Source organism: Corythoichthys intestinalis, unplaced genomic scaffold (assembly GCF_030265065.1).
Source record: "Corythoichthys intestinalis isolate RoL2023-P3 unplaced genomic scaffold, ASM3026506v1 HiC_scaffold_23, whole genome shotgun sequence".
In the NCBI taxonomy this organism is placed as follows: domain Eukaryota; kingdom Metazoa; phylum Chordata; class Actinopteri; order Syngnathiformes; family Syngnathidae; genus Corythoichthys; species Corythoichthys intestinalis.
The window spans coordinates 1,755,622-1,768,738 of record NW_026651592.1 but is presented as its reverse complement, the minus strand read 5'-3'; the positions used below and the strand labels follow the sequence as shown (position 1 = coordinate 1,768,738).

Genomic DNA, 13,117 nt, shown 5'->3' with positions numbered 1-13,117 from the left:
AGGCGCAAAGAAGGTGAGGGCCACCACTCGGCAGATAGCCGCGGTGGGATCCCGGCCCCGCTGGGGGTTATGAGTCTACTAACAACCAGAGGTGGACTGGGACTAAAAAGCAGCCCTGGACTTTGACTCAGCCCAGCCCACAAGAATCGCTGTACGAAGGGAAACACAGACCCTCTAAGGGGGTCCGGGGGCAAGAAAGCCCGCAAACAGCTTGCTGAGGACGTGTCAACAAAACACATGGATTACTGGAACCATGTCCTATGGTCTGATGAGACGGGCGGGCTTTCTTGTCTACCGTCTTCAGAGGAGGCTTCCTCCTGGGGTGACAGCCGTGCACACCAATTTGATGTAGAGTGCGGCGTATGGTCTGAGCACTAACAGGCTGACCCCCCACGTCTTCAATCTCTGCAGCAATGCTGACAGCACTCCTGTAACGAGTCACATGACAGTTTGGAGGGAAAATGACAAGCAGTACTCAATATGGACATTTAGGGATGTACGTAGTTCCCATGCGGTGTACTCACATTTGTTGCCAGGGGTTTAGATATTAATGGCTATATTTTGAGTGATTTTGAGGGGAAAATAAATGAACTCTATTATATAAGCTGCACACAGATTACTTTTCATTGTGTCTAAGTGTGTTTTTTTCAGTGTTGTCACATGAAAAGTAGGACTGTCAAAATTATCGCGTTAACGGGCGGTAATTAATTTTTTTAATTAATCACGTTAAAATATTTGACGCGATGAACGCATGTGCCCCGCTCGAACAGATTAAAATGACAGCACAGTGAAATGTGTACTTGTTGTGTTTTTTGGAGTTTTGTCGCCCTCTGCTGGCGCCTGGTTGCGACTGTTTTTATAGGCTTCAGCACCCATGAGCATTGTGTAAGTAATTATTGGCACCAACAATGGCAGGCTACTAGTTTATTTTTTGATTGAAAATTTTACAAATTTTATTAAAACGAAAACATTCAGAGGTGTTTTAATATAAAATTTCTATAACTTGTAATAACATTTATCTTTTAAGAACTACAGGTCTTTCTATCCATGGATCGCTTTAACAGAATGTTAATAATGGTAATGCCATCTTGTTGGTTTATTGTTATAATAAATAAATACAGTACTTATGTACCATATGTTGAATGTATATATCCATCTTGTCTTTCCATTCCAACAATAATTTACAGAAAAATATGGGATATTTTATAGATGGTTTGAATTGCGATTAATTACGATTAATTCATTTTAAAACTCTAATTAACTCGATTAAAAATTTTAATCGTTAGACACCCCTAATGAAAAGATATAGTTAAATATCTGCAGAAATGTGAGGGGTGTACTCACTCTTGTGATACACTGTATGTTTTGAAAAATACAAATCCTGTTCAATAGATTTTTTTGTTTTGTTTCAAACCGAGATATCTCAAAGCAACATATATTAGAGCTGTAATTGCAATACCGTGAAACCGGGATGGTTATCATACCGTCAGATTATCATACTGCCTAAGGTACGCAACACATTCAGGACAATTTTCAAGCTGCCAAGGAATATCACACAAACAGGGATAGGCACCGCTATTCTTAAGATTGGAAACGGAAAGAATCAACTATGGTGGGTTAGCGCCTCAGCACATAAGTAAGAAAGTAAAATATTACAACCAAAGCTTAAAAAAAAGGAGCCATTTCAGGTACTCGCATCACCAAATATGTCTCTTTTGTCCATTTTAGACCCCATGCCCGTGACCGGAGACCTGGAGTCGGCCATGGCCGTAGACCTTAACCCTTGGGTGGAATACGAGTTCCGAGTGGTCGCCAGCAATGCCATTGGGACAGGGGATCCCAGTACTCCTTCCAGAGGAGTCCGAACTAAAGAAGCAGGTAGCTGTGAAGTCGCAGCTTCTTATTTAATGCTTCTTATTTAATGCTTTTTTTTTTAGCGTTTTTTTTTTTGTTTTTTTTTATGTGAAAACTTTGCTTTCAGCGCCCTCGGTGGCACCGACGAACGTCAGTGGCGGAAATGGCCGCAGGCATGAACTGGTTATCTCCTGGGAGGTAAGCGGTGCACCAGGGAATTGAATTTTTTTTCTATAGCACGAATAGAAAATAAATCCTTAAATGTCAGCGTGACCACCAAGTCTTTAAGACAGACTGCTTCAAAGAATGTTTCATTTTGGTCCACTGGTCGCCACTTTGCTACTCAGGTTTTTCTACCAGTGTACTTTAAGTGTACAGAGAGTATGTTTCATTTTGGCGCATTGGTCGCCACTCTACTCAGGTTTTTCTACGAATGTGCTTTAAATGTACAGAGAGTATTTCAAAGACTTATCCGTCATATACACAGTACCCACACGTGTATTCAACACGGAATCTATTGAATACAAGGTTTTATTGCGGCATAGTACATCTCCAGTCACCCTTTTCAGCCAAAGTCCTTCAAACATATGGTGTTTTGTTAAAAAAATCTGTGCAAGAAAATATATTTCTGAATTTGTTTAACATTACTTAGCTCTAAATCAGTGTTGTCAACAACAGCGTTAGAGTATAACGGCGTTTAACGTAGGGGGGGACGATGGAAGTGGTGGTGACGCCGTTGCAAACGCGATGATGATTGGTTAGTGTTAGCATAGAATTTGTGTTCTCGTTAGCATTAGCATTTAGCGAGGTAAGCGTCGTCTTAAACTCTCGGGAAACTTTTTTTTTTTTTTCACATACAGTTCGTGGCGTCCAGCTGGGTACAATTTAATTGAAAATTGTTTACTATTTTTCAGTTACTTTGCTGCGTAACTACCGTATTGGCCCGAATATAAGACGACCCCGATTATAAGACGACCCCCTCTTTTTCAAGACTCAAGTTTGAAAAAAGACTTTTTGAACACCAAATTAATTTTTATACAAAAACGACCACGGAAAGCTTTTCTCTGACTGTGAGCATTTTTTAGGCGATCTTTTTGAGCTCTCCATCTCCGTACATTACACTCTGTGACAGCATATTTCACAGCCGCTTTGCAGTTGTTTGAAGACACCGCCTCATTTATCACCATCAACTTGAAGTTTGCGTCATAACTTCTCAGCTGCCGGTGTTCTGCCAAAATGTCCTACATCGGCGAAACGTCCTACATTAGTCGAATTTGACACCTAAATTACTACCGTGCGCTCTAAACTTGTTTTGTTTAGATGCATACAGGAATAACGTACTAAAGAAATGCCTGCAGAAAATACTTAAATGTAGTTATGTCAAATAAGGACGGTTTAAATACGCTACGTGACTAATGTGGTCAACTGCTTCAAAGCTAACACAAAAAAACACAATGGTTAAAAGTATGAGAGGGTAATACATGCAAAAAGTATCTTTGAGGCTGTGAAAAGGTTCTAAATAACTAAATAAAAACAAAAATAGTGAGTACTCGCCGCTTCCAACCGATGTGCGCATGCGTGTGAATGCATATGCAAAGCGCCCTGAGCATTGTGTAGGACGTTTCGCCGCGTAGTAAGGAATGGCCAAACACCGGTTAACCTGGCCAATCTTCGACCCACTTTTCTCCAAATTGTCGCGAAGTTTCTCCATTTTCGGTTATCTCTTCTATTACTGGTATTTTCTTCTCTTTTCCTTCTTACCACTTTCTTCTTCGTGCCAGTGGCTCGCTTTGACCGCCCGAGTCGCGTTCAGCATTCGATTCATTGATGACTGGCGCCATCAAGCGTCGTGAATGGGTATACAGTATGTCTAGGCCGCAGTTTTTTTTTGTTTTTTTTTAGGCCGCAGTTATAAGACGACCTCCTCTTTTTCAATCTTATTTCAGTGCAAAAAACATCGTCTTATATTCGGGCCAATACGGTAATTACTCTTACAATAAGGTAACTGAGTTACCAACTCAATTATTTTTTGGGAGATGTAATTTGTAACTGTGCCTCATTACTTTTTGAAAGTAAGATAACTTCACTTGTCAGAATTGCTTCATATAACCACCAGCCATAGTTTATTATAATTTTTTAACAACCTAAAAAACAATGTGAGAAGAAAATGACAGCATAATAACATTTTTAACTCAATGGCTGCCGTTGAAGCCGCTAGACGTCCAATCCTTTTCGGCCGGGAGAGAGTGAATGAACATTCGTTTTTTTTTTTTTTTTTAACAAATATTATTTTTACACATTTTTTAAATTATTTTAAAAAACGGGGGGAAATGTTTTTTTCTTTCTGATTTCTGGACGACAGAAATTTTACATTATAATTTAAACATGAATTTGATGCACATGATTTACTTTCACGGGCCACAAAAAAATGATGCGGTGGGCCAGATGTGGCCCCTTTGCTGCCAGTTTCACACCACTGGTCAAGAGCTCAAGTTCTGCTCTGAGACCCCCAATTTGGCTAAATTTGAAAATTGTCCTATATGCGCGTGTGATACATCATTGGAAAGCTTAAAATCTCTATTTTCTGGAGGAGGAAACATTTTTAACAGGAGGGCATTTTTTGATTGCCTGGCACTGCCAGACTATTCTCCCTGTAATTTTCAAACACTGTGAGAAATAGTCTGGGACCCAGCCCATTAACGGCCTCTCGAACAAGTACAAAATCACCGTCCAATCAGATTTGTTTATTTGCGTGACGTGTTCTTAACGAGTAACGTAACTCTTGCGCGCCGAAAGTTGCGCATATATATATATATATGGCGGAAAACACTAAGGTGACTTGAAGTTCCGCTCTGAGACCCCCAATGTGGCCAAATTTCGAAATTGTCCTATATGCATGTGTCATACATCATTGGAAAGCTTAAAATCTCAATATTCTGGGGGAAGAAAAATGTTGAAAATTTTTCAACAGGAGGGCAGTTAAAAAAAAATAATAATAAACAGCAAAAACCTATCTGGAAGCAAGAACACGTGAGAGCAGAATTACAGACGCCATGACTTTAACGAGATATTACCGCTTACTTACCTTGTTTCGATCCGAAAATTCCAAGTAGCATATCTCACTGAGTATCAAGACACAACTATGAATGGCCACAGCTGGATTTTTGGGGGGATTTTATGGGTGAAACACACAATAATTGATAGTATTTTTACAAACATTATGGAAAATCAAATTACCAGTGGCCTATTTATTTGCGACATTACTGACCATCTGCCTGTCTTTTCCCTGTATGATTGTAGTTTTAAAAAAACCAAAGATCCTTTAAAAACTGTGATTAAACGTATAGTAACGGAAGAAACTATTAATTCCTTGAATACTAGTTTAGCAAGTCAAAACTGGGGCGCAGTATATAACAAATCAGAGGTGAACATTGCCTACAACAATTTTTTGGATAGGTTCACTTCATTGCAAAACAAGCATTGTCCATTAAGTGAATGTTGTATTAAGAAAAAATGTATAAAAAGCCCTTGGCTTACAAAAGGAATAAAGAGCGCTTGTAAAAAGAAAAACAAACTCTATAAATTGTTTATCAAATTCAAAACAATAGAAGCTGAAGAACGTTATAAGAAATATAAGAACAAATTAACTGATGTTATAAGAAGGAGCAAACAGTTGTATTACAAAAACAAATTGTACGAATATAAAAATAACATGAAGGGAACTTGGAACATACTGAACAGTTTGATTAAACATGGACCACCAAAGTCTACATATCCCAACTATTTTTTAGATGAAAGTGGAGAGAATTATGAAATGAACGAAATAGTGACTAAATTCAATAATTTTTTTGTAAATGTTGGCCCAAATTTGGCTGCTGATATTCCTGACCCAGGTTCTGACAAACACTTCTCAAATATTACGCATAATCCATGCTCTATTTTTCTTTCAGCAACAAATGAACAGGAAGTCATAAACACTGTACTTAAATGTAAAAGTAAGATTTCTACTGACTGCCATGATATCAATATGAATTTGGTTAAAAGAGTTATTTTAAACATTGCAAAACCCCTAACATACATATTCAATTTATCATTCCAATCTGGTTGTTTTCCGGCAAAGATGAAAATTGCCAAAGTAATCCCATTATTCAAAGATGATGACAAGCATTGTTTTTCCAATTACAGACCAATTTCTCTGTTGCCCCAGTTTTCAAAAATTTTGGAGAAACTTTTCAATTCCAGACTTGAAAAGTTTCTTGACAAACATCAGATAATACATGAAGGACAATATGGTTTCAGAGGCAATAGAACGACATCAATGGCAATAATTGATGCATTTGAAGAAATCACAACTGCTATAGACAAGAAAAAACATGCCATCGGTGTTTTTATTGACCTTAAAAAGGTGCTTGATACAATAAATCATTCAATTCTACTAAATAAGTTGGAAAAATATGGAATTAGAGGTGTGGCTGGGGACTGGGTGAAAAGCTATTTATCAGAAAGGGTACAATATGTTAAGATGGACGAGAACATATCTGGCACACTTCACATTAGCTGTGGTGTCCCTCAAGGGTCTGTGTTGGGACCAAAACTTTTCATTATGTATATGAACGATATCTTCCACGTATCCAATGCATTAAAACTTATCTTATTTGCTGACGACACCAACATATTCTATAGTAGTGATAATTATAGCGAGCTAGTAACTACTGTTAATAAGGAACTAAAAGCCATAAAGAAGTGGATGGATATAAATAAATTATCCCTAAATATTAAGAAAACAAAGGCAATGTTATTTGGTAATCAAATAGCTAATTCTGAGTTGAAAATAATAATTGAAGGTCTACCAATTGAAAATGTAAATGAAGCTAAATTTCTCGGCGTTATAATTGATAACAAGCTGTCATGGAGACCCCATATCAAATACACGAAAAACAAAATCTCCAAATGCCTGTCAATCATAAATAAAGCAAAACCATACCTTGATGTAAATGCACTTCGGATTTTATACTGCACTTTGGTACTCCCATACTTTTCATATTGTGTCGAAGTATGGGGGAACACTTACCAAAGTGCATTATATCCATTAATTACATTACAAAAGCGAGCAATTCGGATTATACATAAAGTGGGTTTTTTAGATCACACTCATGATTTATTTACTCAATCAAAACTGTTGAAATTTAATGATCTTGTGAAATACAACACATCAATATGTTTATTTAAAGCATTTCATAAGTTATTACCCCTCAATTTACAATGTCTTTTTACAGTGCAACAGCAATCTCATAATTTGAGAAGATTTGCCAACTTTTCACAACCAAAATTTCGTACTACTCTTAAAGGATTCTGTGTGTCTGTATGTGGGGTAAAACTCTGGAACAGTTTAGGATTACATTATAAGCAATGTCAAAGTATTCAGAAATTCAAATTGCTGTATAAACATCAGGTCTGGTCACGATATACAGAAAGAGGTCTTTAATATTCTTGGGTGTATGCAGAAATATTACATGTTTTATGTATAATATTTTGTACATATGTAATAGTTACTCATGTATTATTAGTGATGTGTATGTATATGTGTGTATGTGTATATATATGTATACATATGTACATATATATATATATTATGCGTGTATATATATATATATATATATATATTGCTGTTATTATGATTACTGCAACTATTATTATTATTATTATTATTATTATCAATGTAATCATTATGATTAGTACAGCTGTTGTAGGGAAGTGACTGCATTCCTATGGAATTTTTGGAGTGAAATGGGGGTGGGACTCAAAAAGCTCGGCTTCTTCCCACTCCTTTTCGAGCTACACGTGTATGTATTGTTATAATTTTTGTTACATTCATCATGACTGTTTAATTTTTATTTTATTGTATTTTATTTTTTCCATACATTTTGTTTTTTGTTGTTATTGCTCGAAATAAAATCAATCAATCAATCAATCAAACACGGTAATATAACAAGGGTCTGGATACAGAAATCGCAGACATCAAGGAGTGGTCGAGATTTTCATTTTCATTGTTTCTTTGTTTTGATCATTATTTATCATCTATCATATCACAGAAAATGCGACAGTAACAAAAAAAATACAACGAAGCGATAGTTATGAGGTAGATATCCGTAACTTTTTTACAGACGCCATTTTTTTCAATGTGACATAATTTGTTTAAAAGTTTAAAATATGTGAGTTAATAATTTTTTAAAGTCGTTTTTTTTTTTTTTGTAACGAAATATGAGGCCTCAATTAGTGACTCTAAGCTAAAAAGGACAGACATTTTGAAGAATAAATATAATTACCTTCGTTTTATGGCTGGGTTGAAACAAAAGCGGTTGCGTGACGTCTGTAAACGGGGGTCTCTAGGGTAAAACGGACGAATTAAAAATAGTTTGGGGGGCTTAATGCGCCATGAATCTGCTATGGCAGCATATAGACATATTGTTCTATCAAACACAACAGTTCTTTTAGGTTAAAATACAGCAGTTTATTTTAAAAAGGGGTGCAAGAGCAGAAACTGCTTTTTCAGCCTTGTCTGTGTTTTCCGCCATATATTTAGTGTTTATACTAATAGAAACGTAACAATTACTGTTGTTGAACCATTTTTATTTTTTATTTTTTTTCTTTTCTATGTCACGTATTTTTTTAATCAGCATATTTATCAATCAATCAATCGATTTTAATAGGGATGCCTGCCAAGCCCTCAACGTCCAAATACATTGGAAATCCATTGGCATTAATGGCATTGAAACATGATCCTTCATGATACTTCACAATTCCAGAGCCATACTGTGACTTAATGAGTACTTGGAAGCCGCCGCTGCGCAAGCCATTCATTAGCATTTGTCACTTTGTCTTTACCTGGGAATACCTGCCACATGATGGGGGTGATGAAACAGGAAGAATGTGGCTGGTGGGGGGGGGGGGGGGGGGGGCGGATCAAACTCGGTTGATGGATGTCGCTGCCTCTAAAGCCTCTGACGAAATGCTTGAACGATTGCAAACGTTTTGTAAAATAATCACAAGCGTTTACACTCTGCTGCGTGCAAGTCGATTGGCGACATCGCTTCCAGAGTGGTCGCTAATTAAAACTCAGAGGAAAGTTTGAAACCTTGACAAGAGTCCAGGTTTCCTAAAAATAGATCCAAATGAAAATGGAATGACACTCAGTGGACCAAAGACCGCCAAAGCCTGACTAGACTCATTTGGATCAGGGACAAACTGCTTATATGAACCTTGGTCATTTGTCAAAACTGGTTGACAGTGAATGATTGTGTGTCAGTGCGGTTGACGGTAATAGCCGTCCAATCCATTTGGACTGGGATAGGCTGAATTGTTGTTGCAGTTGAAGCCAAGTAGTTAGTTACAGATTGTGAAACTTTAATTGTCAAAAAATGAAGCTTGGTGTCATTGAAGAACGATTGTAGTCCGGCTCTCCGCAAAGTGTCAAAGTCACCGCACAAATTATGAGGCGCCGTTTGTAAAGCAGCACATGCTGAAAATTACGACAAATTTTTTTCACATTTAGCGCCAGACAGTGTTTAAAATGGTGTGAATTTTTTAGAGTCACTTTTTTTTTTTTTTTTTTTTTGCACATTTACAACATTATTTAGCAACTTAAATATTCATTTTTAAATAAGAAGTTTTGGACCTGGTTCTTTAAATCCAGAACTAAATATTTAAGCCTTAAATTCATATCCTATATCCTAAATGTTAAATCAGGTAACGTTTGGAAATAAATATTTAGCTTAATATGCAAATTCACATGACTGGAGAACGGAAGTAACAAAATAAAAGCTGGCTAAGCAGCTCTGACTGTCTGTTTACGTTGCTTGAAAATGAATAAAGCCTACTCAACAGTGGCAGTCTGCTCTTAGACATGAGTCATTGTGATAATAACAATATATAGGTAAAATAAATATTTAGGAGAATCTATTTAAAGAGTATTTTGTGTGCTCCAGCTTCTATTTTGTTACTTCCAGTCTCCAGTCATGTGAATTTGCATATTAAGCTAAATATTTAGTTCCAACTGTCTCCAGATTAAGCATTTAGGATATAGGATATAAATTTAGGATTAAAACATTCAGGTAAAAAACCTTTTATTTAAAAATGAATATTTAGGTTGCTAAATAATGTTGTAAATGTGCAAAAAAAAGTGACACTAAAATTTTCACACCACGTTTTCAATAATGTGTGGCGCTAAATGTGAGAAAACGTCGTAATTTTCAGCATGTGCTGCTTTACAAACGGCGCCCCATAACAAATTGCCAATTTACACAACCACTAAACCAACAGCCAATCCAAGCAAAGAGTTGAAATTAAAAAATAGCGAATATTCAAATCCAGTAAGCGGCATATTAATGAAAGTACAACTTTTACAGAAACTAAATTTGAAAAACTAGGAAATCGTCACCAGGCCCCCCACATGGTGTCAACTGGAAATACAATTACTAACGATAGTTCAAGTCTAGGTTAACATTGCGTTTGAATTCATTTCTTGTTGTTTTTGTTCTTCTCTTCTGTCTCTCTCCTTTTATAATTCCCTTTCTGTCCGCATCACCTCTTCCTGCTCACTGCTTTCTCGTAATAAACGAAACACAATGAATAATCATTATAATGGGAGTATATCATACTCCCATGTGATACACTAATCCTGTTCAGACCAATAGGACACTCAGATTCTCATTGTCCGTGTCAAGCAGCTGAGCAGGACAGGAAAAAAAAATAAAAATAAAAACTAGAAAATGCCATTTCAGGAGAAATTGTTGTAGTAGCTTTGCTTTTGCACTTAATCCCCTTGGGGTCACGTCCTGTTGATTTCAGGGCACGTTCTCTTGATTTGAGGACATTTCAGGGTCACTTCTTGTTGATATCAGGTCACTGTCTGTTGATTTGGGGACGTTTCAGGGTCACTTCCCGTTGATATGAGGTCATTTCCTGTTGATATTTTGACGTCAATGGCATGGACCTACATGGCCATCAATGGCAAGAGCATACGGTGTATCACAAAAGTGAGTACACCTCTCGCATTTCTGCAGATATTTAAGTATGTTTTTTCATGGGACAACACTGACAAAATGACGCTTTGACACAATGAAAAGTAGTCTATGTGCAGCTTATATAATAGTTAATTTCCTTTCCCCTCAAAATAACTCAAAATATAGCCATTAATATCCAAACCCCTGGCAACAATAGTGAGTACACCCCTTAGCAGTACTCAATTTGGACATTTAAGGGTGTAGTTTCTAAGGGGTGTACTCACTTTTGTTGCCAGGGGTTTGGATATTAACGGCTATATTTTGAGTTATTTTGAGGGGAAAATAAATGATTCAATTGAAATGAAGATGGAAACGAAAGAAAAATATGAGCATGGTGTCTGCGTCCGTGAACTGGCTCGACAATACGTCCATAGAATGTTGATCACGACGGTTCTCCTCCGACCTCCGTTCGCCAGACTTTATAAGTCAAGGTGACAATTATTTTTTTTGGTCACATCGCCAAAGAAATCACCAGCTTCCTCAGGTTTCTAATCATTTATTCCATCAACTTGTGCGACAACCAAACGCCTATTCTCCGCTGCAGTTGACGCCACCGACCAGCCAGCAACAAAACATTAAAAGAGAATAAAGAGAGAGTAAAATAGAGCTGCACTCACTCTCACCCACCAAAGTAGAACTTTTTGGGAGAAAAACAGCTTCTCGTGTTTGGAGGAGAAAGAATACTGAATTGCATCCAAAGACGTCGTTAAGGCATCGTTAACGTTAATAAGCAACTCCAGTGCACTGCCTGACCAACAAAGAGCAGGGAGAGGGAGTGAGACCACGCGATCAGCTCATCACAGCTTGTCTGTATTTTTTTGAAAATCCGCGATGGACTGTTTGAAGGAAAAAGTAGAGGATCCCTGTATTTTATTTTGTTTGTTTTCTAATATTTGATATTTTAATGCACATTATTTTAATACTTTAAAGTCACATGCTGATTGTTCTGTATAATACAAGTATTGTTGTTTACCTCTAATAAATGCATGTACGTTGAAGTACATTGGATTTATTGTCGATTTAATTTTGCCGTGGTATCGAAATGGTATCAAGAATCGTGAAATTTAAATAGTATCGGCTAGAGATGTCGGGTCCGATCACGTCATTTTAAAAGTATCGGAATCGGCAAAAATATATCGGCCATGCCTTTTTTAATTTTTTTTTTTTTTTTTTATTAAATCGTTTTCTAATTGTATTTAACGTTACAGACATAATATGTTACACTTATCCAGAGTCTTTAGTTTAGGCTTAAGGTAGGGTTATCAAATTTATCACAATATCCGCGGTGTTTAATTTTTTTAAAAATGTATCATGTTTAAATTTTGAACGCAATTAATGCATGCGCTGCATGATCCACTCACACATTGTCGCGTTCCATCCATAATAGCGCCGTTTAGCCTAAATAGAGAGCTAAAAGGCAGCGTATAATGAGTAGAGTGAATTTGGGCAGCCTTTGGAACCTTATTTTAATTGGCTACAGTCTTACAATCCCTCTCCCTACAATTAGAAATATCATGGGAAATGCGGGGAAGCAAGGTAGCAATTGATCTTTACTTGATACCTTAAGTTATATACCATCGCAGAGAAGATAAATGAATTGGTAGCACTACGCACAGTCGTGGTTTCACTTGTCATGGTTCCACTTCCCATCATGCATTGGGCATGGCCTTCAGTATCATTTACTGAAAGCTCAACAAATACACTAGATTGCAATATTTATTCACAATATACAAAGTCACAGGTCTTTCTATCCGTGGATCCCTCTCACAGAAAGAATATTAATAATGTAAATGCCATCTTGAGGATTTATTGTCATAATAAACAGATACAGTACTTATGTACCGTATGTTGAATGTATATATTCGTCCGAGTTTTATTCATTTTTTTCTTAATGCATTGCCAAAATGTATATGATCGGGAAAAATTATCGGGAATGATTGGAATTGAATCGGGAGCAAAAAAAAAAGCAATCGGATCGGGAAATATCGGGATCGGCAGATACTCAAACTAAAACGATCGGGATCGGATCGGGAGCAAAAAAACATGATCGGAACAACCCTAGTATAGGCATCGACTACTAAATTTCTGGTACCGTGAAATCCCTACGTAGGCGCAGCGGCGCCAGCTAATCCATGATTGTTTTCTGCCAGAGCAGAGGTAGAAGTGATTACTGTAATAAGACGCTCCCGACTGGGATAAAG

At 37.0% G+C, this 13,117-nt stretch overlaps 1 protein-coding gene across 4 annotated transcripts in view; it reads left to right on the top strand.

The window, feature by feature from the left end:
• The window catches only part of LOC130911131 (contactin-5-like), a 405,498-nt gene that overhangs the window by 368,291 nt on the left and 24,090 nt on the right, over positions 1 to 13,117 (top strand). For all 4 annotated transcript variants that reach the window (XM_057828867.1, XM_057828868.1, XM_057828870.1 and 1 more), the window contains 2 exons: positions 1,729 to 1,878; positions 1,982 to 2,052. In XM_057828867.1, coding sequence (XP_057684850.1) covers positions 1,729 to 1,878; positions 1,982 to 2,052 — 221 coding nt within the window. The remainder of the gene's footprint in view (positions 1 to 1,728; positions 1,879 to 1,981; positions 2,053 to 13,117) is intronic.